Here is a 26345-nt window from a genome sequence, read left to right as displayed (position 1 = left end):
TCACACGATGATCAGTCCTTACTTTGATACTCATACTATGATCGGCCCTTACTCTGATACTCATACTTTCATTGGCCCTTACTTTGATACTCACACTATGATCAGTCCTTACTTTGATACTCACACTATGATCAGTCCTTACTTTGATACTCATACTATGATCGGCCCTTACTCTGATACTCACACTATGATCGGCCCTTGTTCTGATACTCACACTATGATCGGCCCTTGTTCTGATACTCACACTATGATCGGCCCTTACTCTGATACTCACGCTTTCATTGGCCCTTACTCTGATACTCACACGTTGATCAGTCCTTACTTTGATACTCACACTATGATCAGTCCTTACTTTGATACTCATACTATGATCGGCCCTTACTCTGATACTCACGCTTTCATTGGCCCTTACTTTGATACTCACACTATGATCTGTCTTTGCTTTGATACTCACACTATGATCAGTCCTTACTTTGATACTCACACTATGATCTGTCTTTGCTTTGATACTCACACTATGATCTGTCTTTGCTTTGATACTCGCGCTTTCATTGACCCTTACTCTGATACTCACACGATGATAGGCTCCGCCCCTCCTCTGTACAGGATTATACTCTAATACTCTCATTGAGTGATAGACTCACTAACCTTCGGGATAAGATACCAGGGGCCTTCGCAGTGAAGGGGGTGAAGGCAGGGTGGTATTTCGGATTCCTGTGCGATGATTTCTGTGGGGTAATATATATTTTTCACGAAATGATCTGTGTTTCAAGATTTTGAAATCGGGCAATAAATGCAGGGCCGGAAGATTTCCAAGAGTATTTATTGAATCCAAGGACCCAGACTTGCGCAGGATCACACATGGCCAGATGCCCTCACCTTCTCTCATCACTGCTCGCTGTACCTTCAGTGGGACCCCTGCTGGTAGCGCGTGGTAAGGTGCCCAGTGCATGGGGGCAGTCACCTGCAGATGTGTCCTTCCTGCCTGACGTCATCACTCACCTGCCCGCGGTGAGTGATGTGTTCTGTGCTTCCTTGTTATTTGCATAGGGGACGCTATATCTGCAGAGTTCGCCCCCGCCCCCGGCATCACTGACAGACTGGCACCTGCCCTGAGAGAGCTGGTGGCATCACAGGCACCCGGAAGCGGGCCTCGGTTAGAAGGTGAGCGCTGCCCACGCCGCTGGGACCCTTGGGCAAGGGGTGTTAGTTCTGCCCTCCCGGGGTGGCACTCCTTGGGGGGGGGGAGGGGGGGACTACATCAGGGGGTTACAAGTGGCATACTCACGGACATGGGTGTCACGGAGGGGGGCCTGGGGGGGGGGGGCTGAAACTGGGACAAATGTACTCCAGGACCCATGCCTAGGGGGTCAAGGTGTGCAGAGGAAAGGGGCGGAGTCACGAGGGCGGCCGTTGAAATGCAGAGTCTGTCGATTTACAGTTTTAATTCAAAAGAAAATCTGCTGCAAAGAAATTGGCAACAAGGACGTAAGTGACACCAGCTGTGTTCTAGATCACTTACGTGGTCAGAAAGTGGCTGCCTTTTGAATACCTCACAGGGTCCAGACACCTGCTGCGGCGGTCGGTCCGGGTGGGATTGTGAGGGGATTCTGATAGCGGTGAGATAACTGTAGTGGTTAGCACAGGTCTGGGAGAGTTCTGTGCTTTGTCCACTCACTCACAGTTTTCACTCATCATAGCACCGAGTGTTAATGCGCCTGCTGCGAAGCACATTCTATAAGGTGCAGATCACAGATTGGCATTTTATTTTGATCATTCAGTGGGTTCTGCTTCTCACACTGAGAGAGTTTTGTTACTTCCAGTTCATTCGTTTGTTTAAATCCTTCTGATATAGCGCAGCGATATATTTACCGGAATCAAGGAGCTGTGTGCAAACTGCAGGTCATGGGTTTAGATCCAGTTTCTTCTCATCTGGTGTTATTCTAAGATTGCAAAGAAAGCTTCCTGTGGGAAGTAAACAAGCCTTGACAGTACAAACAACCACGATCACTGTGTAACTCTTCATATCGTGACTTTACTGCGCGCCTTATATCCTGCCTTCAAGTCATTGTCTTCGGTAACATTTTATATACGTTGATTTTCGCGCTTGTCTGATTTATTGTGCCTCTGTGTGTGATGTAAAGCGCTCTGGCTCCCTAGACTGGGATGAGAAGCGCTGTTAAAAAATGAAACAAAACGAATAGTAGATGCCATTTTAATGAATATTTGTGTCCTGCCTCGTGCGAACAGATACATCTTGCCTTCTTGCAGTGCAAGCGCATCTCTTACATCAGGGATTGAACAGAGTCGAAAGCCCGCCCCCTGCAGTCTGTCTTGAGTACCTGCGAGTACCTGAGCGCCTCTGTGTCCTTCCATTTCATTGCTTCATGTCTTAGGCTCCAGATGGCTCTCAGCCAAGATGATTCGTGAAGAAAAGGAGGGCTGATGGCTTTTTAAGCCAGGCTTTTGTTTTGGGCCTAGCTAATGTTAATGCCTGCAGGTTGCTGCTTTGAATGGAAGGCAGACAACGCGCAGGCGCTGCTGAATATGTCCTGATATATTCCCGAATGTGACCGGCAAAAACAGTGATGGGCTTCTGAACAATGACTCTGCAAACCTTAACGTAAGGCACGCCAGTGAGGTAATCCCTGGTTACATTTCACACGTTTAACTTCATTTACTTTCCCAAGAGTATTTGCCTTCTCTGTAGTTTTTTCCTCATGCAGCGTACTTCTCTTGTATAGTACGTGCTCTGAGCTGTGCACCCGGGTGTCTGAGTTCAGGCCCTTGGTGGATGCAACACAGCGCCATTGAGAGCGCTGCGGCGAAGGCTAAAGGCACTGCGGGTTCTACAGTGTTTGTGAGAGGGCCATTAAAGTGCGCACAATACGTGCTCATCCAATCCTTGGCCTCTTTACAGCTCACCGAGCTGAGGCACACAGCTCTTCAAATGTTTACAGGATGACAATAATTGAAAGTGCCCGCCTCACAGGTGAGGGGGTGGATTGTGTGGTCGGGGGATGGTGAAGTGAAGGAGATACAAGGAAGAACATGCAGGATGGAGTGAAAAGAGGGCGGTGAAGAGGAAAGTCTGAGGTGTGTGAAATGCAGATCAGAGATTACAGGAAAATGTGGGAAGAAAAAGGCCGTAAGTGTCTAACAGAAAGAGAGGAAAGTGCTGTGAAGTGGAGACCAATGAGTGACACACCGCAGAGACCAGTACCCCTTACACAGACCTCAGCACTGTGAAATTCACTGTCTCATCGTTTCATAATTGAGACATTTTCAATTCTAATTATTTACAACAAAATCATCATTGTGACTCCTACTCGCATCTCTGATACCACTAACGGTTTGGGCGCAGTGCAGCAGGCAGGCGGTGTGGGGTACACAGGAGCACACAGGACCCTGACACCTGGTTGTGGGGTGGTACCACCTGTGTTCATTTACACGTTGGGCCGTGTCTGGCCTCCAGGGGCTCGATTCACAGAACTAACTAAAGACAAAATCCTAAACTTACTACCATTTTGGTATTCACAGAAGGCACTTACTCACTTTGGTATTCACAGAAGGCACTTACTCATTTCGGTATTCACAGAAGTTAGGACTTCTAACTTTAGGACTCCTAAATGCCTTCTGTGAATACCGAAAGTCTTAAAGTTAGGATTTTTCTCAGTTTAGGAGTAGTAAAGTTAGGACTCCTAACTTCTGTGAATACCGAAATGAGTAAGTGCCTTCTGTGAATACCAAATGGTAGTAAGTTTAGGATTTTGTCTCAAGTTAGTTCTGTGAATCGGGCCCCAGGTGCATGTGACGTGTGAAGCCCAACTACGTACCACTAGGTGTTTCACTACACACCTCCCTGATGTAGGGTCAGTGCTCGCAGCTGAGATCCAGTGTGGAAAGGGCCATAAGCGGCCCCACTACCATTTATTTATCCCCTCGGCCGAGCCTGGCCCCTGGGTGCCTGTGACGTGTGCACGCTCCACTACATACGGACAGGTGTTTTACTACATACCTCCCCGTGAGGTGAGATCCAGCGTGGAGGAGGCCACGAGCGCTACTGGTGCAGTTCAGAACACAAAATCTCCTTTTCCTTCCACGGACGGAATGATTTCACAGTCACACGTACACACACACATTACACGCTGGTGGGGCCCATAACACCAACATTCATTCTCATCAATCTATCCGTGCCTACAGAGGAGAGATCTTCAACTTATCTTCCGAACTACAGCTCTATTTCCTTTTGATGGAGGAAACCACATCTATTTAATTTACCCTAACAATTCCTCCATCCGGAGGTCAATAGGATCATTTAGTTGAACTAGAGATTTGATGACAAACACTTTAATTCTTATACTAATAAAATAAACATTTTCAAGAAGTAACCACCCGACACAGTTCTTCAAACAATAATTTTCTTTATCTAATTAAATTGCAGGTTAAAATCCTAACAAATGCAATAGTATCTTGTGTCATAATTACCTATTCTGGCTAATTGTCGTTCTCTAACTCAGAATCGGGTCCTCAGAAAATCATCAAAGAGTCTAGCGTCCCGTCCTCTGCTGTCAGCGTCGTGGATAGCATCGATCAGGGTGCGTCTCAAGATCGTTGGGTGGTAACCTAATTTTCCTCTCTGGACTACTAATATTTATACTAAAATTTACATATAATAGAAACATTTCATATTTTCTAGGCTTTTCATTGGCTGAATTCAGCCCCGTCCCAAGATTTTAAGCAACAATTTAATAGTTCTCATACGGATGATGTATTAAACTAGGCGTATGGGAAAATCGTTCCCAGGTCAGGAATGTATCAGTCTATTCGACGTTCTACAAGTACGGTGGATCAGGTCTTTCGTTTCACCTTGATTCAATGGAGGACGGTGGTGCTCGGCAAAGGAAGCTTGTATGCGGCCTTTGTCGATCTAAGGGCCGCTTTTGATCTAGTCCCTCGACTAAAGCTATGGTCGGTTTTACAGAAGCAGGGCGTCCCAAACGATTTGTTATCTATGATAATGAGACTCCACGAATCGAATTATGCAAGAATACAGTGGGGTGGCTTAGGCTCAGTTACTTCAGATTTTCCTGTAGAGAGGGGCGTTAGACAGGGATGTTCGATGGCCCCAGTCCTCTTCACACTTTATATCAATGATGTTGTAGCACGTATGACTTCCGTTCAAGTGGATGCTCCTGTTTTAGATGGCGTCAAAATTCCTATTTTAATGTTCGCGGATGACACACTCATCCTAGCAAAAACGCCAAGTGGATTGCAGTGTGCTTTGTCAATTTTTGACCAATTTTGTAAAGAGTATGGCCTCGAAGTAAACATTACAAAAACGAAGCTGATGACTTTTAAACCCCATCGCAGTTGTAAGACAAAAATTACCTTAAATAGTCGTCCATTGGAGGTGGTCAACAATTTTACTTATTTGGGAATGCATATATCCAATGCACAGGCTTGGCGGCACCATATTGAAATTGCAACAATTAAACATAGGCAATTGGCAGGTACAATCAGCTCAGAACACAGAAAGTCATTCACCAAACCTATGAAACCTGTTTTACAGGTTTATGAAGCTAAAGCTCTGGGTTCTGTACTTTATGGTGCTGAGTTGTGGGGGTTCGAAAAAATGCCGGCACTTCAACTTGCAGAAAATACATTTTTTAGGGCCATTACAGGCGTTCCCAAAAGCACCCCGTTGCTGCCCCTTATGTACGACTTGGGCAGAAGAGCCATTGTAGACATGGCACGGCTCCGCCCAATATTATACTGGCGCAGGCTATGGACCACGCCTGCGCTTACCCACTACGCAGGGGTTTTTTTAGACATTATAAGAACAGACCTTCACCATAAAATAGGCTGGCTGAAAGCGCTTAGGGCATCTTTGTTCGAGCTTGGTCTGAGTACACTTTGGGAAGATCCTGCAGGAGCAACCTTCCCTTCTAAAAGTATGATTAAGATTATTTATTGGGAGAAGGTTGCCCAGCGGAATTGGTGTAGCTCAAGTGTTGGTAACATGACTAGAGAGTTCCTAGAGGCCAAGATGTACCCCCATCTTGAGCCTTACTGGGATATCATAACCAAGACAAGAGATAGGAAGCTTCTATTCCAACTAAGAGCTGGAGCACTCCCACTTAGATCATTAACAGCAAAATGGGAAGCGGGAAACAGTGCAATTTGTCCTGCCTGTGGCACAAAAAATGAAACTATTGGTCATTTCTTGTTTTCTTGTGAAATCTATGCTGCTCCACGGCGAAAATGGCTTACTCCCATGTGTAAAAATTTAGGAACCACTAGAGGGACTGTTGCCCTACGCATTATATGCACTAGTACATTGTCTTGGATTTTAATTGCCACTGCAAAGTATATAGGATGGGCGTGGATGATTAGAATGAGACTGCTAGTCAATTGACTATTCTCTTGAATGGGGGAGATTGCTAGTTTTTTTACTATTCTCCCCCCTGCTAACTTTTAGGATTTTATTGTATGTACTCTGTTTTAAAAACTTTTAATTATTTAAATACCTTTGTTTTAATAGTAAGCATCCACTGTTATTATCACGGAATGTCCAATCCAGGGATCCAGACATGTCAACCCGTATGTGATTTGAATAGTACCCCCGCCAAATGAATTAATGTCTCCCTCACGGTGTAATTTAACTAGATTTTGTCAAAGTATGTAGTATCGGAATGTATTGTATTTAATAGTATTTTTAATGTATTTAATGAATTGTTATTGTAGTTGCACTTTGCTTTTATGAATATCCTTCGAATAAAGCATACTTTGATTGATTGATTGTATCAGTCTATTGTGGAAAGGTGGCTTTTGGTTCCCACTTCGCAACATTTTCATCCGTGTTCAGGGACATTGGCTTCTCGCCCAGAGTAGTCTTCATGGACCTGGTACAGGGGTTCAAGGAGAGGTTGCTACGTAGTCAGTGCAGACGCCCTCCTCTGCTGTCAATCGCATGAAGTCATGTACTTTAGTGTGGATTCGGTTGGCGGCCATCTTTTAGCAGGCCGAAATAGTCAACTTAAGGTAAAGAAACACAAAACGTAATTAATACATGGAAATGAATAAAACAATGTTATTCCCTTGCTAATACCCTTATGTGTATGCATTTATCTATAGTAATCAAATAGAGGGAAAAAGAAGCTGAGGTCCATCCGGCTTCCAAACGTTAGTTATGAATCAAGTAAGAAAGGACCACTTGTCCTGTGTTACCAAGGTCTTGTCGGTTGTTTCCGTCATAAAAAGACCCTCATACATCTACACAGGTCGAGGGCGGTATATTTTCATTTTCCGCCATTAGTGTACGGTTTCAGCATCATCATAGGGTCATTTTATTTGTAAAATGCTGACCTCCACCTGGAGGAAGACCTTTTTGGTACTGACAGTAGTGGTCAGAGATAAGAGTGAATGTGTGCTCGTGATAAAGTGAGAGAAATAGAATGATAAAATCCCTAAGTCACTTCTAACCTCAATAATTTATTAGGAGGCAGTGATTGGGAAGTTAAAAAGTAGGGTCGTGCGTTTAGAATGAGTAACTTATCGTACGCACTTCTGGTTGGTCAACATGTTTCAGCCCTCTGTGCAATCTTGGGGCTTTCGTCAGGACCGGATTGTGTGTGTGGAAACTGCTTCCTTCTACACAGAATGGTGTACTCACCACTCTAAATTTTGAGAGGTCAGATCAATTGTATCTGTACCTTAAGCGTTCAGTCAATACGCTTCATGGAGTCACCAGCAGGCTCTAGAATGTTAAGTTCATTCCGTTACTTCTTCGTAATCCACTTGTGCTGCCTCTTGCTACATGTAGCTCTGATGCGACTGTTTTGGTGATGTGAGTGTTTGGGCTGTTAAGGGGGATAGGGATCAGATTCTTGTATGAGGGTGTCAAGGAAGAGAAAGAAGGCTGGTTAGTTCTGACTCAAGAGATGGTCTGAATAGTGAATTGAGTAGAAATTTTAGGAGAGGAGAGTGAAGGGGGATTGATGTTGGCAGTCTTGTAGCTAGCCAGTAAGTTGGCACCTCTGTCTGCCAGGACAGGGGTGTGGGACAAGCAGCTGCATAAACTGTGTGAGTGCGATGAGTGGCACAGGACACAGCGGTGTGGTCACTACTTCCGCCGTGGATGTCTCTCCCGTAGGTGGAGCAATGCCAAGGGACAGTGCCGGCCCGGAGCCTCATCGCCATGGTGGTGGCGCGGGGTGGCAGAGGTAATCAGAGGTCATTGACATAATAAACTGGGCTAGCAGGGCTTTAAGTGGGATGACAAAACTGGGGGGTCTCTCAAAGGCGCGTGGTCAATGTAATTAAGGGTGTGGCTTAAAAACATGTAAACTAGAAATCTGTTTATAGCAGAGTGTGCCACCCGACTTGTATTTTGCTGTTCCTGTCATTGAGTCCAGATATATGATACAACAAGTCACATCATGCCTAGAAGTCAGGACTATTGGCTTTGTCAATGGTTGCTAGTTGCATAATATAAATGAGCAGCAACTATGGCTCGTATATAATATTGAAAAAACACTTCCACTTAAAGCCCTGGTGACACCACGGCAATGTTGCTGCTCCTGAGATTCAACAAGAGAAGGGAAATCCAGAGAGAAAATGACTCTCTTTAAAGGATTTCCCTTCCCTTACAATGTTCACCTGACATGACGTAATGGGGTAACTTCTCCACTCGTGAGAAGTGAGCAGTGTGAGCACGCGCACACCCATGTGCCTGCTGTCACTGCAGTCCGGGAAAAAAAATGGACCGCCTGTGCCAGGGCACAAAACAGAGCCCGATAGAGACCCGTTTCGAGACCCCCTTAAAAAACACCGCCGGTGCTGAGACCCGGTGAGACCCGGCCCACTTAAAATCCTGTTAGCTAGTATCACCATATGAAACAGGCGGGGTCTAAAAGTAGCCACTTAATTCCGATTTGGAGTAGTCTCACTAACTATTGGGGGGGGCTATTTATGGGGAAGTCCCACCACGCAGCAGTGACAGGTAGAGGGCAGGAATGCACTGTATTTAGGACAATAAGGCACATTTCTGCCTTTCCCCTACGCTGACGCCCTTTTGGCTGCCTAACACCAATGCACACACCCTCGCACCAAGGTGCAAGGGTGCCTGCGTTGTTAGTAGGACTGTTTTTGTGCAGGAAGGGTCACGTTCCTGCACATGAACAGTTCTGAGAGTCTTTTTCTCTTTCAATGTGTGCTGCAGAATGCCGCCCTCTTAGAGAGAGGAACCAATGAGGAGAAATAAAGATATGTCTCCACATTACGCCTCTCTTTTGCACTGCTCTGTGTTGCTCCATATTTTTGTTGCCACCCAGAGCCACGCAAAGTGAGGGTGCGTGACTTCATAGATCTATCTTAAGGTTTGCATTGCTCTTGCACCACGTTGGGCACACCCCTTCCTCCTCCCACACCTCCCCCTTTCAAAGATACAGGTAGGAAAGCCTGAGGTACGAGGCGCAGTACCGTTCCTCCCCTGGGGGGGGTGGCTACATTTTGGGGGCTCCGGACACCTCAAACCTCAGGAACACCTCCGAGAGGGTGTATCTAGACTGGCAGGATTGTCCCCCATTTCATGTCTTGCGCACGCCCTGCACCCTAATATCTAACTCTTCATTTGCCCTGGAAGGCAGGGTGAGGTGAGGCTCTTGCTGACGTCACAGAGGCGCATCTATCCTTGGATGTGAGACACAGGGGCCTGGAGGAACGTCCCAGCTCCGTGCAGAGAGCCGTTGACTGGGCAGCAAGACTCTTAGCTGGGCTGATAGAGGGAATGTGAGCGCCTGCAGCAAAGAGGCCATGAGGGCCTGAACCTAGAGCCTTTACAGTAGCCAGTTTGAGGTAATGGCCAGACAGCCACTGGAGCGTTTCTGCCCTGCCGACAGGCTTGCCGTGTTACTGTCCGCATTAAAGGACAGGACAGCTCTGAGTCTGATTGACGCCACCTTGGGGTGTGTTGGAAGTGGGACATGTTACGCATCTCAGTTGTCAGCACAATCCGAAGCAAGGGCAGCATTTGAGCCCGGGCTCTCATTACGAAAGGACCCGCCCCAGGGCTACCGATCCCGGGAATACCAGCAACTCTACGGGTGGGGAAATCCGACCCGTTCCACCTCGGACCCCGAGGAGAGATCAGTCATTCCAGCTCTGGTCCCCCAGGTTATTCCTCATTGCCTTCCAGGGCCGGACTGGCTGAAGCGGGCATCAGGTGTGTCCCCGGGAGGATGGAAGGGTGGGGGCCGGTTTGGCCAATGTGGGCCGGTTTTGCAGCAGTTCTGCAGTAGTGGCCCCTAGTAACAAAAGCAGCAAACAAGCGTTTCCAGCCTGTCGGGGCCAGGAAGTGCTTCCCCAGGGGCTGGTCCGAGAAAATTGCCCGGGCTACTTTCGGTTCCTAGTCCGGTCCTGTTGCCTTCAATAATTTAACGCGTCGATCTCAACCGTGTGCAGCAGGCGGAGTCTCCAGGAGACAGGAGGAGATTCATGGAATTTCCGCAGATCTGCTCAAGCCATGGGGGGGAGGGGGGCGGGGGGGGGTTACTGCTGCTCCCAGCCCCAGGGCATTCAAAGGCCACTCGTGTTGGGGGCCCCCTAAAGAGTGTGTTATGGTGCCTCATTAACCAGGGACATTGGCAGCTCAGGGACTCATTACTGTCAACTCAGCCAACTTTCATCTTGAAAAGAGGATGAACTCAAAATTCAGCACAGATGAACCCTCGCACGGTTCGGTGCAATGTGCTCACCTGCGGCTCTGGATGCCTCACATTGTGGCAAACAAGGGACAACGTCATATAGAGAACATGGTGGCCTCGAGGCCAAATAACCTGGCCGTGTGTGATCTGAGCACCAAGGCCCTCATTACAAGTTAGTGTGAATAGGGGACATATTCACACATGTGGTAACTACCAATACTACTGACAGCAAACAAATGACGGACGGAATGCTGACAATGCAGACATTCTCCCCCAGTCAAAAGATCTGGGTTAAATCCATTGTTCTTTTGCCCACTACGCCACCCCAGTTTGGACCCAGCCATATGTTTTCAAATCAGTCTTGACCCTGTGCCCCATGGGAACAGTCCGGACCGAACTGCCACTGGAATCAAGCTATCCTGGCTGAAGAGGGGTGAAACCCCGAAACCGGTCCTAGGATGCTTGTTTCCAGTCCAGGGGGGACCTGGCTTGACAGTTCGGGCTGGACTGTTCCCATGAGGCACAGGGTCAAGACTGGTTTGCATATGGCTGGGTTGAAACTGGAATGGCATGGTGAGCAAAAAAACGATGGATTTAGGCCCTGATCTCTGTACTGGGGTGAATGTATGACAGTGTTCTGCATTCTGTCCATCAACTGTTGTTTTTGCGTAAATACCAATACCCCAGAGGGAGGTATTTTTCACGTGTAGAGCGGTAGTATGTAGCTGGTGGTGCATCTTGGTGCACACTGGCACACATATACACCCCTGCAAAGTGTCCAGGTCCCTGCGTGATCTGCTGCTCCAGTCTGGGTCTTTATGTGAATTCTGGGACTTGTAGCCTTGTTTATTGCATTAGAAAACAGGGATAAAAGTCCCACACTTCACCGAAAACCCCCTGAACTGGACCAGCAGATCAGACATGGACCTGGGCACCTGGCAGCTATGCAGACATCACTAAAGCGTGCTGTGTAGGACTCTGAGCTGGGAGGGCAGAGGAGGCCTCCGCAAACCTGCGAGGCGCATCAGACGTCTCTCCTTCAGGGACAGAGAGTCTCCAAACAATCCCTCTAAACATTTACCCTTCTGCCTCAGGCTCCCACTCCGGCTCTGAGGAGGAGACCACAGCCAGCAGATGAAACATAAAATGACAACAAAACGATACAATGATCATTTTATCTATCACTGCCTGAGCAGCCTGAGCCATGAAGTCTTGGGCGGGCGGGGCGGCGCCAGGCCATGGCAGGGAGGAGCAGTGGTGGGCACTTATACGTGCGCATGTCAGTTTGGCCGGCTGTCTCAGGCGCCCTGTCCCTGTGCCTGAGCGAGCTTCAGACCATCCTGCTCAGGCCAATCCAGGCACTTTTCTCATGCTACGTATAGCAAGAGAGCAGTGTCGGGATTGGGTGGGGACCTGTGCTGTGGCCCCGTTACCTGCCGGGAGGATCGCCGAGGTGGCCGGCAGAATCAGCAGCAGGTAAGTCTTGTTTTAAAACGCATTACTATTCTCCAACCCGCTCCCTGCACCTTCACTTTAGATTGGAGGCAGCCGCCACCGAATAAAAGCTATTTTCAGAATCAGGCCCCTAAACAGCATACCCTTTCCACTCCTGGAATAAGTGAGCTCAACTCCAAGAGGTCAAGGTTGCAGATGAGGGGAACGCCTCACACTGCCCATGCGCCAACCTCAGCTGGTTCATTCGTGTGCACTGGAGGAAGTCTGACACGTCCACAGAGCCTCGATGGGGCCCCAGCAATGCCCACCGAAGTCAACACTTCATAAGATTAGTTAATAGAGAGGTAGGGTGTGCAGCTAGACAAGACCCTTTGTAGTAATGCAGGCAAGCCTATCCGGAGGCTACACCCCAAAATTCACCAACATGGAGACCGATTGTCAGAGAGAGGACAGCTCCTGCAGTTTATACAACAGTTTCTAGAATACATTTTTCAAATTGCAACGACAATGTGTTCATAATTCCTCATTAAATTGATTACGGAAGCACAAGATCAAAAAGTATCGAGAATGACCGGCCGACACATGTTTCGCTAATCTGGCTACCCCACTAAGGCCTTTCTCAAGGCATATATCTCATGTCACTTCTTCTGGGTCCTGTTGGGATGAGTGAAAGTCTCTACGGTCCTACGGGATTCTCCCCAGTCGTCTGCTAAAATTCTAAATAAGACAGACATCGCCACAATGTGGCAGACATCATACGCGCCGTTGCTGATAATTAAGTGCTGGTGCCAAGCACCAGAAACCACCGGCTGAACTTAAGCACTGATGCAGGTTAAGGGAGAGGGCATGAGGGCACTCCGGTATGATGCAGCCCTGCAGGGTAGCTCTTGACATTAATGATTTCCACTCTACCCACAGGAAGCTGAGAGCTGCATCATGTCTCCACGAACTCTCTTCCTGTCTGTCCTCATCATCTGCTCTTTCCTGGAGGAGTCCTGCGGTAAGTGATGGTGATGCGCGTGCTCTGTGGGGAGTAGGGGTGATGACTGAGGGTAAGGGGAACAGAGGGTATGTATATTCCTGTTGGAGGCTGACCTATATATAGGCCAAGAGATGTGCCAGGGTGCCAGGGCGAATGCACTACAAGGTTACTAGTGACTCCCTGTCATCACAAGCACGTGTTCCAGGCCCGGGTCTCCTTGTGCTTTTAAAAATCTTTGTTTCAGGTCTGTTCTTTCAATTGATTCGGTTGGAATGAAGACTGAACAATAAAAATCCTAAACCCAATTAGAAAAAGAGAGAAAAAGTTATTAAGCAAAATGACACCAAAACAACAAAAATCCTATAAGAGAACTGGAGGTATGAAGTTCAAAATTGTTAAGTAAAAATAGCACCAAAAATCACTAAGCACCCATGATGCTTTGCGGAACTGGTAGACCAGGAGCTAGGCCTGGTTTCAGACCCTGTCTATTACGGTAGCTCCAACACCTAATGGGGTCCGGTTAACAGGAGAGAATTTGTTTTCGTTCAAACCGCTTGTGCTCTCCTATCAAGATGCATACACACAGAAAAACAAACATGCCCTTATTATTCAGTCACTACTTATAGACTCAATCACCTTGCCATATAAAAATTCCCTCTAATATGGGTGGACCTTAGGACCCCTAGCTCTGACTGTCACAACCCTTTGCAGGCCACCCCAGGACCCCTAGTTCTGTCAGAGCTCTTTGCAGGCTGGCCCATGCAGGCAATCTTGCACCATGGTGCAAGGGTGTCTCCGTTGCAGGCAGAACTGTTTATGTGCAGGAAGGGGCACCTTTATGTGCAAAACAAATCCCAAGAGGCGTTTCCCCCATTCTGCAGCACACATAGAAAGAGGAAATATCGAGGAGAAATGTAAACATTTTGTCCTTGTTTAGTCTGCTCGGGGAAGCCGTACGTTTCTGCGCTGCCCTAAGTTTACGTGATATTGTAAATCTGGGGCAGGGTTAAAATCCTTGGGTGCTGAGTGCGAAAACCCACCTCAATGGAACGCCCCCTTGACGTAGAGTAAGGCAACACAGAGACGTGTGCTGCGTTGTTTTACTCCATATCTAGCAGGCCATGCAAAGCTACACAGAGTCCTGAGCCACATAAAAAGTGATGCCTCTTGTAAATGAGGGCCTCTATGTTCACTCCTTAGAGCGCTAGTCACGACTCCTCATATAGGCGGTAGCTAGCTTTAGTGTCGCCAACACATTATCTGATAACTTTCAACTATAAGTTTAACACAAGCTGCAAACACTACCCAGTCTGGTAGTGTTGTGGCACAGTGATGTTTTCACAACTATCTGGCAACAGCTTGTTTGGAATGGGACTGTCCAGGCGTTGACAATGATTAACATCAAACAACAGAAACAGTAGGTTTTCGCAATGGCGTTCTCTTCAGGAGCATATTGTCCGATTAAGTATTTCAAGTCAGTTTTAGAGTCCACATCAAGAAACTCTGATATGGTGTCCATCCACTGATGAGTGATACGGCAACTACGATGACGACAACACTCGTCCTTAGACAGAATGAATCCCTCTGTCATCACCCCCTTTCAACCTCCTTTCGTTCGCAATGTTGAGGACCCTCTGAGGTGCGCACTCCATTGCTATGGCCCTCTTAGCTAGCACCACGGACAAGCATAGACTTCTATTATTGACTTTCGCAGGCGGTGACTGCCCATACAGCGCTGCAGGAGACAAGCTAGAATGGTGGGGAGCAACACAGCATAGGGGGGCGTATTTGAGGGGGTGAAGCAGCACACAAGTGAGAGAGCCAGAAAGCACATGCCCTCTCATGGAGTGTTCAATAAAACAAAGAAGTAGTTCCCTATATCTGAGTAGTGGAAGGGTACAAGTCAGGCAATCGAATGGGTGGTAAGGAGGCTGTGCTCCAGGGGCGGGACTAATACAAGAGGAAGGTAGCCATCGAATAAGAATCAAGCACATGAGGGTGAAAAGAAAGACAACCAATGGTAAGCATTGGGGGCAAGGGGGAGGGGTGATGTCAGAACCCTCACAGCAGCCTTGGAGTGGATTTGTACTTCTAAAGAGCCACACACTTCTGTTGCTTCTGGTGCACCGAGGTCCACAGGTGCTCACACAGTTCTGCCTCTGACCCGCTTTCCTTAGACCCTGTATGAGCCTATCCATGATCACTTGGAGGGTTGGACACTCTGGGCAGAAGGGTTGGACTAGGACAGAAAATGGTCTCGGGAACGAAATATAGAAATGTCTACAATTAGCAAATCTAATATTTACAAAAAGTGTATAACATTTGCAAAGCTGGGAAGTTTTGAACTTCTAAAGACATGCGGTATAGATGTTTTGCAAGGTATGGGAGACTGCATGCATTTGTTCTTGCTGTAGGCGCTGTTTGTGTTAATATCAGAGAAATCAGCATTTAAAAATCAGCCACCAGGCAAGTAAACAGATCCAGATTGCCCCATAGGCCAGTTTGACCCTGCTGAGCAGTTGTGACCATGGTCGCGGCAACTGCCCAGACAGCACTTCCAGGGTAGTGGCCTCTGGTCACAGAGATATGGGGGAGCCTGGGGGCTCCCTGAACGGGGCGTGTTGCAGTGATGCAGCAGCCGGGATCCCCACTTTCAGAAAGGGAACTGTTATGGCACCGGAAGATTATGCAAAAGCAGAAGTCAAAACCAGAAGTCCAAAAGTGAAAGCAAAACCAGGGCTTTCACAGGAAGAACCCATTTTACTGCAAATCCAAATACTGTTTTACACTCTGGCAATTGTTATAGTCTAGAATGGAGTGTTGTAAAATTACGAGAAACGTTTACACGCTTATGAGTGTGCAAATTGTCTTCTTTCGGCTTTTTAAGTCTGGTGCAATAGGTTCATGTAATGAGAGTGGCGCCAAGTACAGCGCCGCTTTACCTGTAGCGCCTTGAATCAGTATTTAACTCTTACTTGCATGAAGGCACTAGGTTTTGCCTTTCCCCTTTGCACCAAACTCTGTTGAGTGCTTCAGCAGTAACTTTACCTTTTTTCTCCTCTGCAGGATTAGAGAACCGAAATGTCACCAGTAAAGTCCTGGGTGGAAAGGAGTCCAGAAGACACAAGGGTGAGTATTGCCCGGGTGTGGTCCATCGTCTGACACTCCTGCAGGGTGCTGCTCAGTCTGCAGACCTCTGTTGAAGAGCGCCCGGGGGAGGGGTCCCGTCTATGTAGAAACCCAACCCAAGATGGCGCAGGTAACTCTGGACATCTGGGACTTTAGTTCTGCAAGGGGACTTGTAGTTCCTGCGCTTGCTTCTGCCTCAGAAGGTTGATGGCTCATGGTCTGTTGACTCACAGCAAGGTTAATGTCTCTGAATCCAACAGTTTCGCACATTGTTTCGATTATCCTGTAATGAGCAACAAATCTGGACCTGGCCACGCCCCTTTGTATTGCTGAAACATCTGAAGTTGTGGCTATGAATGGTGGGGCTGGTATCCTTGAAAATGGGCTCCCATAGGACACCATTCACCCTCTACAATGTCTCCTAACCACTCAACACACGTGTAACATGCTACACAGCCACAGTACTATGAGCAGAGATTAGCACCCACGTATACTTAGCTGTACATATGATAGCTGGTGCACACCTGCTGTAGGAAGCTGGCTCTCTATATAGTGCGCTAAAATGAAGTACTCTGTGCAGAGAGTCCGGGGAGACCCAGGTTGGTTTACAGAGACAAAAGTGGACAATACTAACGCTCTCTTTGTGGTAGTGTGGGCGAGCAGTTAGGCTTATCAGAGGGCAGTGCTAAGCATTTGTTGTATTGACAGAGGCAATAAATGAGATACACACTCATGAATACATCCGAGACCAATTTGTAAAAACAAGCTTTAGCAAATGCAGTAGGTCTTACCTATGTGATTAATAATAAGCAGTTTTTGTTGTAAGTTATAGCTTGCTGAGTAGTTGTATAATATAAGTTACAGAAAGTCTGTTAACCCCTTGTGTGCCACGCCCTTTCCCCGCCCTGTGCCGGCCGTTACATTAGCGGGCGGGGTTCATGACGAGCTGGACTCGTCATGGGCACAGCGCAACCGCGGCCCATGACGAGTCCAGCTCGTCATGGGCACACAAGGGGTTAAAGTGTTAATGTACAAAAAGGCAATCTATTGTGCTGTTTACTAGTGGTAGTGTGCGGGTAAATAGTAGCAAAACCTGCCGCACCATTGAAATCATGCCCTAGTGCCTGTAAGGTAACTGCACTTGTGACTGCCTATTAAGTAGATAAATACAGCAATATTTTGGGAGTTAGTGGAGGTCTGGCAACCTTTGGCCCCAGCGCCACTGCATCTGCAGGGCCATTGAAACCATGGCCCATGTGCCTCCTAGAGAAATGCACTCGTGACATTTTGCAATATTCTGCTTTTAGTGGGGTCCCTAAAGCTTTTGGCCCCTGTGCCACTGCACCTGCTGTACCATTTAAATCAAGCCCCTTTCAACTGCAAGATAACTGCAACTGTGTCAGCCTATTGAGTAGTAAAATATAGCAGTATTAGGTGTTTAGAGGAGTTCTGACATCTTTTGGGGCTGGTGCCACTTCACCTGCTGCACCATTCAACTCATGACCCTTTTGTCTGCAAGGTAACTGCGCTGTGACTGCCTAATTTGAAATACAATATAGCAATATTAGGTGTTTAGTGGGGTGCCTGGAGCTTTTGTTCCCTGTGCCACTGCACCTGCTGCACTGTGTAAATCACGACCCTAGTGCTTGCTAGATAACTGCACTTGTGACAGCCTGTTTAGTTGTAAAATATAGCAATATTAGGTATTTAGAGAAGTTCTTACAATGATTGGGCCCGGTGCCACTGCACCTGCTGAACCATGCAAATAATGGCCCTGTTGCCTGAAAGATAGCTGCACTTATGACTGCCCGTTTAGTAGTAAAATATAGTAATATTTGGTGCTTAGTGGAGTTATGACAACTTTTGGCCCCGGTGCCACTGCACCTGCTGCACCATTTATATCAAGTCCCTTTTATTTGAAAGGTAATTGCAATTGTGACTGCCTGCATAGGAGTAAAATATTGCAATATTAGTTGTTTAGAGGAGTTCTGATAACTTTTGGGCCCGGTGCTAATGCACCTGGTGCACCATTCAAATAATGACCCTGTTGTCTGCAAGGTAACTGCAATTGTTGCTGCCTGTTCTGCAGTGAAATATAGCAATTGTAGGTGTTTAGTGGGTGCCTAGAGCTTTTGGTCCTAGCGTCACCGCAGCTGCTGCACCATTGAAATCACCACCCTAGTGCCTTCACGGTAACTGCACTTGTGACTGCCTGTTTAGTTTAAAATGTTAGCAATACTCATGGTTTAGGGGGGTGACTAGAGCTTTTGGCCCAAGTGCCACTGCACCTGCTGCACCATTCAAATCAAGTCCCTTTTGTAGGAGAGTAGGATCTGCTTCACATGGGTACCCCCACTTTTTACTGGTGTTTCACTGTTTTTCGATCTTAGTCTGGCTGTGGCCCTGCTAATCAGGACCCCAGCCTAGCTGCTTCCTCTCTAAAATGGTTTCCATGTACATTAGGTACATATCTAATTGGAGTCTGGAATGCCTTATAAGCCCCTGGTATATGGTATACTATGTACCTAGGGCATAGGTACCTCAGAGACCTACCTGGGGCTGCAGCATGTATTATGCCACCCCTGGGATGCACTCCAAAATGGCACCACAGGTCTGCTAGTGCAGCCTGGGTAAGGGTGTGCTTGCACCCCTTACTGTGGTATAGGCTACCTATATCACTACATTATACAGACACATATAAACCTATAAGCCACTCCTATGGCAGGCCTTGACAATCCTGAAGGCAGAGTGCTTGGTTTTGTGTGAGAGGGTGCCCAAGCATGAGCTGAGCCCCTCTGCAGCTTTCAGAAATACTTCCTTATAGCTGTTCTGTGATACAGCCATACCATATACTCTTAAATGCATTATAACCTCGCGGTAAATGCTAACTTTGGAATGGCTGCATCAAAACCTGTCGTGTTTGGTGACAAATGCTTTGGAATACTACCCCCCCCTGCCATTCTGGCATCGGGGGTAGCATTACACCCTTCTAGAGGGTGAGACATGTTAACACTGGCTAAACCCGGTAGGACTTTCCTGAGCCCTGGCATCACAAAATGGATGCCTCTGCCACAGACACGGGTCTGGCCTCCTGCTGCTGACCGAAACTCTGGCAGGGATGGCCTTGACAATAGGTTTCCTGTCGAAGGGAGGTGTAACCACCTACCCAGACAGGCAGATGTGTATTGGGGTTGCGCGGGAGCACTCTCTGGTGCTTTGAAGTCCTGCACTGGGGGCACACTTGGTGTCCCTGTGCATAGTCCAGTTCAAACCAGTTGCAGGGGCTACCTGCCCTTGCTCTGGCACGAAACTGGACAAAGAAAATGGGTGTTACCACCCCTCTTTCCAAGCCCACCCATAGGTGGGGCCTTAGAGTTAATCCATCCCATAAACTTACTATAAGTATAGGAATTCAGTCCCTAGGACTTTAGATTACCCTGGACGAAACTCTGCAACACATATCCTGGACCTTCGACTTTCTATCCTGACTAGAAGACTGAAGAAATCTCCCTTGGGGTCAAGGAGTATCTCCCCTGCTTGGCAGGCACCAAAGAAGCAACTGACCGGTCTGCATCGCTGAAGCTCCTGCCGAACGCCGAAGTCTTTGCATCATCAGAGGTGGATTTCCAGACTTCTCCGAGGCTACCCTGAGTCCACAGCAAAGCTGAGGCCCGTGGCTATTGTGGGTGATGTGGAACTGTGACCCATGGACACCGTGAACTTTTGCAGTAACACTATCTTCCTGGTCCTCTTCGAAGTTGTGCTTTGGACTTCGAGTAGCCCCAGCCTTGAGCACCTCCTGCACCGAAGATTGTTGGCCTCCACTCCACGAGTGACCCGTGGGCCAGTTTCAGTGCAACCACTAGAGGCTCCTTCGCGATCACTATCCCGTTGGCTAGCAGGTCCCAACGAAGGCAACTCCTTTTCTGCTTGGGCTTTTCTGTTTGCTCCAGATGTGCCCAGACTTACCCTTGCTGGGTGAGTCCCTCAGACCTTGCTGGTCTGCACCGCAGTCCTTTCTTTAATTGCAGTGACTTGCCGTTGCCAAGGCTTGTTGGGTCCATTCTGGTCGCTGATTCCGCACCACTCGACAGACTTTGTGGCACAGCTCGAATCCGGCTTGTGGACTTCGTCGACGCCTCCTGGCTGAAGAGTCAAGACACCCATCAACTCACCTGAAGCACCCGACATCTGTGGGCATTGGTGCATCCTTCCCTCGGTCACTGGCAAGTGACCCAGACTCTGTCCCCTCAGCTTCCAGGTTCCTTCCATCCTAGATCTAGGCTTGGATCTCTTCGGACACTTCTCCTCTTCACGGCAGCAGCAGTTCTTTGCAGGCTCCCATTGAAATCGATGACGCGACCAACACCAAAAGACACCTATGCACCCGGCTTCCCTGGGTGAGGTAACTCGAGTACTCCGGTGCTCCCGTGGGTGCTAGCCCTAGAACGTCTTAAGTCCAAAAGGGGTTGGTCCTGACTCGATTAGAAGTGTCCCTAATCTTAACATTTCCAACCACGACATTGCTCATAGAAGATAACGGGAACCCGCGGTTGTGTTTACTCACTGCATACAGTCCCCGTGTCACTACCTCGGTGGTTCCTTGGGGTTCCAGTGATTCTACAGGCTACAGGCCTAGTGTCTATTCCAGTCGTGGTTCTTATACCACTTTTTTGGTATATGGTTTGGTACGCCCCTAGGGCCCAAACGTGTATTTGTGCTATTACTGATGATTGCTATCTTGTAAACTAAGAACTTCGAGTTCCAGTCTCATAAAGAGACTAGAGGGGTGTGTTTTATCTTAAATACATATATTTTGAATATATACCTGGTGTGGTTGTCCTTTCATTTGATCATTCAAGAGATTATAGACTGGTAAAACAAGCTGCTTTACATTCCTACAAGACTTAGCCTGAAGGCTGCTCTCCATAGCTACCACTAGGATAGCTTTCAATAAAGGTTGTCTTTGACCTATCACCATAAGGGGTTGTTTGGACTGATACAAGGTGCCCACTAGAACTAGTGGACAGCATATCTCAGGCCACCTTCTCACGCCTTTTAACTACAAGGTAATTGCAATTGTGACTCTCTGGTTAGTAGTCAAATATAGCAATATAACATGTTTAGAGGAGTTGTGACAACTTTTGTGCCCGGTGCTAATGCACCTGGTGCACCATTCAAATCATGACTCAGTTGTCTGCAAGGTAACTGCACTTGTGGCTGCCTGTTTAGTGATACATTATAGCATAGCTCTAGTATATTAACTTTATTTTTAATGTGCATTGTTCATTACAACATTTAAAATTTGATTATGATGGTCAAAAAGATTACGTTGAAGAAATCTATCCTATAATGCCTACAAAGTGCAAAGAAAGGTACCGAGGCATATATTGGAAATGTCACAAAAGTTCTAAGGCTTAAGCATCTACTTTACACAACTAAGTAATAAAAAGCAAGCATTCCAGCATACTGTTAGAAGCTTTCTGCCTTTTCCATGGGAAGAGATCTTGACAATGTATGGGGCTTAAGCAGTGTGAACAGCTTTAGTAGATTAATCGTAAATGCGTGCAGCCAGGGGAATCTAACAACATAACAACAGTTCCACGCAAACCGAATGAACACAGCAATTCACCGATGGGAACTGATAAGAGCCCCCTTTAAAGATATATTAAATACAAAAGATTTCACAAGCACAGCACAAGCACTGTGCACGCAAATCCTAATAACAGGTATCTTTATATATATTTTTAGGCACCACAATCAGTACGATTAGGCAAGTGCGTTTTGAAAATGTCGTAGAAAACAGTTGCTGTAGACAATACTTAAACACCATCAAGTATTTACTGTGATAGTCAATGTAGAATACATGGCATTCATTTAGTATTGCAGGCAATGGGGAATCGGCTGACTCGCAGCACCATCAATCAAACACCGTCGCAGTCGGGGGTAAAAGCACACAGGCTTTTGCCAGTCTTGAGCCAACGGCACTTGGGGTTGGATTTGGTTTCTACTCTTTCTGAGCAGGGGTCTTCGGGGTCCCAGGACCCGAGTGGAACAGGCAGTTCTTGATTACCCTGCACAGGGATGCTGGATGTAGAGAATTGTGGAAATGTCCATTGCTGGGGGGTGGAGGGGGGTGCCCAAGATGTGCCTCGGTCGGATTGTCCATTAACAGCAGTTGTGCCAAGACAATTTCTGCCTTACAGTCGACGCCACCAAACATGCAAAAACACAGGAGCAGGGTTGTTTCTGACATCAGATGCGGGTGGTGTAAAGTCCCCTATGGTCGAAGAGAAGAATGAAGGGGTCAGGGCTGGCTACCAACAAACCTTGGCTGTGTAAAATGCACTTAAAAGGAACATCACTGGCTGGAGGTCTTTTGGAGAGAGGTAGGGTCTTCGAACATCAGTGAAATCTGCCTACCACTCTTGGAGTGCTCTTGCCACTTCACTATGGGTCACCAACTCGATGGACCCAGCAGTGAGCACTTGGTTTTTGCTTCGGAGTTGACCGGCGACGTGCAGAGGGACTGGTTCCTCGAATCCAAGGGAGTTCCTGGTTCTTTTTCCAAGGCAGGCAGGCCTACTGGGTTTCTGGAGTACAGCTGCAGGATGAGTCAGCTTTTGGTGCAAGAGTCCAGTCAACAGGCTGGCCAACAGAGTTGGTGCCAGGTCAGTCACACATCCTCTTCTCCTTGCGGCTGTTCTTCTTCTTCTTAGGTCATCAGAATCTGAGGTTTGGGCCCAGGGATCCCACCTAAGTACTAAATATAGGGGCGTTAAAGGGAGTACCACTGGGCTACCTACCTTTAGGATGATTACACCTTCCCATGACCACTTCCGTAAGGAGGTGGACATAGCCCTGATCCTGGGTGGCCAATTCTCTCCAAGACAAGATGGAGAAATTGGAAAAGTGGTGTCCACATTGCCTGCCCAACCTTAGGGGCAGTGCTGGCTGAATGTGGGCACATCTCCTGATCTAACTAATTTTCCCACCTGTCCTCCCACCAAAATGGGAGAATGGCATGGGGACTGGCATCCTCCACAAATTGGAAATGCTGGGTAGCATTTCAAAGGCAGCCTTTGAAGCTTCCTGCCTTGGAAGGTCATTCGAGCCTGGGGAAGATGTTAAGAATCTGCCCAGAGCAGGCACTGTTCCTGGCCTATGAGAGCACTGGCTCAGATCCTGATGAGGTCAGAAACATGCCTGGTGGTTGTAGGCTGGCTAACTAGTCAAAGGCCACACCAGGGCTTGGTTCTCAGTGGACCCTCTATGGTACCCCTTGTGTGCATTTATTATTAAATTTAACACTGGCATCAGTGAGGATTTATTAAGACAAGATGTTTGATACCATCATGGAGTTAGACAACTTGTAATGACAAGTATCCAGTGTAGGAAGCTGGCTTTGTATTTACTATATCAAAGTAAGGTAGAGTGGGCACAGAGTCCAGTGGATTCCCAAAGGCAGGCGGAGGTAAAAGTCAAGGGCGACTCCTCCACTAAGATGGAGGAGCATCTCCCCACTGCTTCCTGTTCCTGGCAAGAGAGCAGGAGCAGGAGCTGAGAAGATGCGGGACCCGGTGGAAAGGAAGGGAAGTTTAATGTAATGATTTTTTAAATTTCTCCTAGATCCCCTACCCCCATGACACCCCCGCAAATCCCTCACCCCACGACTCCTCGCACCTGTACCCCCACCCGCGAGCAATGCCGGCCGCTACTGGTAAAAGTAGATAATACCTTATTCTCTATTTGTGGTAGTGTGGGCAAGCAGTAAGGCTTTATCAGAGGGTAGTGCTAAGAGTTTAATGTACATACTCAGGCAAGAAATAATGTCATACACTCAAAGACTCAACTCAGACCAATTTGTTTGTATAAAAATATTATTTAGTTATATTTATTTTGTTGAACTAAGCCAGGCCTGGTACAGGTAAGTATAAAAATACTTTGCAAGCATATGCATTTTAAATACAGTTTGAATGCAGTGAAATAGTTATAGTATAATTACTTTGTATTCGCAGACAGTCAGAATTACTTTCAATTACTTTTCTTATATAGCCAGGTATCTCTAAATGCTAGGCTGATGCATTTCCTGAGGGAAAGAAAAGGAGACAATGCATTTTGCAAACTCAGTACATGTTTACAGTATTACTCAGGAGCCACATTTAGTTCTGGGAAAACAGAACTGAGTTTAAGAGTCCGTGGGTAGGGTTCGGTCGGATGGGCACTTGAATTGCACCGCCAGCGGCACCTAGGCGGCCTGGTGCAGAGTGCAGGGACCACACATTAGCCAATGGGCTAAGCATGGTCATGGGCTGGGGAACGCAGGCCACCAGGCTGGGGAAACAAAAATTCCCTGGGGTCGAGGTCAGTACGGTAAGGCCGAATGACCAACACAAGAACTACACCACCAGCGGCACCCAGGTGGCTGGGTGTAGGATGTGGTCTTGGCTGGGGCTTCAGATTCTGATGAGAATCCCTCTGAGTCAATCAGCGGCTGACGCGGCAAATGGGGTCTTTGGGAGTCATCGTCTTGTGACCGCAAGTGTTCGGAGATGGAGTCGGTCAGGAGGTCGCGGGTGATCTTTCTGGACCGCTTCGGTTACAAAGTTGGTCAGGGTGTCGCCTTCGGTCGCGGTTGAGTGGACCTTCTAGTTGTTGGCTGCAGGTTTGGTTTAGAAGCTTATAGAGGTTGCTTGGGGCCGGGAGCGGAGTGATTGAGACTCACAGAATCGGCCAGAGTCAGAGTCCGTTGGTTTTGAGCAAGTCCAGAGCTCAAGGGAGACAGAATCTGTTTGGTTGCGAAGTCAGTGCAGGTTCTCTGAGTTTTCGAGGACTGTTGGCTGCAGGACACACTGAGGTTCTGTTGGAGGAGTCTGAGGTCGGAACAGGCTGGTAGGGCTGAGGCCAAGTCAGTTGGTGTCCTCCTCTTCTTCTCTATGCACAGCTGTTTGGTTCTTTTTCTTTTTGCTTCTTCTTTCCAGCTCTGATCTGAGTGGGCAAGGTTCAGGGTTGCCCCTAAATACTAAATTTAGGGGCATTTACAGGTAGGTACATGTCGGGACCAATGGGTCCCTTCCTTGGGGTGAGTACGCCCCCTATTATATCACTCTCCGGTGGGAAGGGGGCATAAACCTCGCTCTGGTTGGCTGGGTCCCCTCATCTGCAAGATGGTGAGGACTGAGAGTTGTACTTCACCTCACCTCCCCCACCTGAGGTGTGGGGTTGGCAAAGGTGGGCACACCTCTCCTAACAGGTTTTCCGGCTGATTCTCATGCCCAAGTGGGGGTCAGAACCGGTGGGGGCCAGTTGCTGGGAGCAGCAATTGGCTGGGGTAGTTCACAAAGGCGAGGGATAATCACTGTGAGGGAGAAAGGAGCGAGGGGCAGTCACTGTGGGGGAGACAGGAGCAAGGGGCAATGATTTTGGGGGAGACAGGAGCAAGGGCTAATCACTGTGGGGGAGACAGGAGCAAGGGACAATCACTTTGGGAAGACAGGAGCAAGAGGGCAATCACAGGTGGGCAGACAGGAGCAAATGGCAATCAGTGAGGGGTGACAGGAGCAAGGGGCAATCACTGTGGGGGAGACAGGAGCAAGGAACAATCACTGAAAGGCAGAGAGGAACAAGGGGCAATCACTGTGGGGGGACATGAGCAAGGGGTAATCACTGTGGGGGAGACAGGAGCAAGGGGCAATAACTGTGAGGGAGACCAGAGAAAGGGGCATCACTATGGGGGAGACAGGAGGAAGGGGCAATCACTGTTGGGAGACAGGAGCAAGTGGCAAACAGTGAGGGGAGACAGGAGCAAAGGGCAATCACTGTGGGGGAGACAGGAGCAAGGGGCAATCACTGATGGGCAGACAGGAGCAAGGGGCAATCACTCTGGGGAGACAGGAGCAAGGGGCAATAACTGTGAGGGAGACCAGAGAAAGGGGCATCACTATGGGGGAGACAAGTGTAAGGGGTACTCACTGAGGGGAGACTGGCATAAGGGGCAATCACTTTAGGGGAGGTTAGAGCATGGGGCAATCACTGTGGGTGGGAGAGGAGCAAGGCAAAATCAGTGATGGGCA

General features: G+C 47.9%; 1 protein-coding gene across 7 annotated transcripts in view; it reads left to right on the top strand.

Moving 5' to 3' along the window:
- Positions 1-1039: 1039 nt before the first annotated feature.
- The window catches only part of LOC146863633 (uncharacterized), a 337769-nt gene continuing 312463 nt past the window's right edge, over positions 1040-26345 (top strand). For 5 of the 7 annotated variants that reach the window (XM_085627702.1, XM_085627701.1, XM_085627705.1 and 2 more), the window contains exons 1-3: positions 1041-1164; positions 13080-13161; positions 16210-16272. In XM_085627702.1, coding sequence (XP_085483828.1) covers positions 13098-13161; positions 16210-16272 — 127 coding nt within the window. In that variant the 5' untranslated portion in view covers positions 1041-1164; positions 13080-13097. Of the gene's footprint in view, positions 1165-13079; positions 13162-16209; positions 16273-26345 lie in introns of all 7 variants that reach the window. The other 2 variants (XM_085627704.1, XM_085627700.1) reach the window with 2 other exon arrangements.

This window comes from Triturus cristatus, chromosome 2_1 (assembly GCF_964204655.1).
Source record: "Triturus cristatus chromosome 2_1, aTriCri1.1, whole genome shotgun sequence".
Lineage (NCBI taxonomy): Eukaryota > Metazoa > Chordata > Amphibia > Caudata > Salamandridae > Triturus > Triturus cristatus.
The sequence above is the reverse complement of the archived record's forward strand: the minus strand, read 5'-3'. Positions and strand labels throughout refer to the sequence as shown.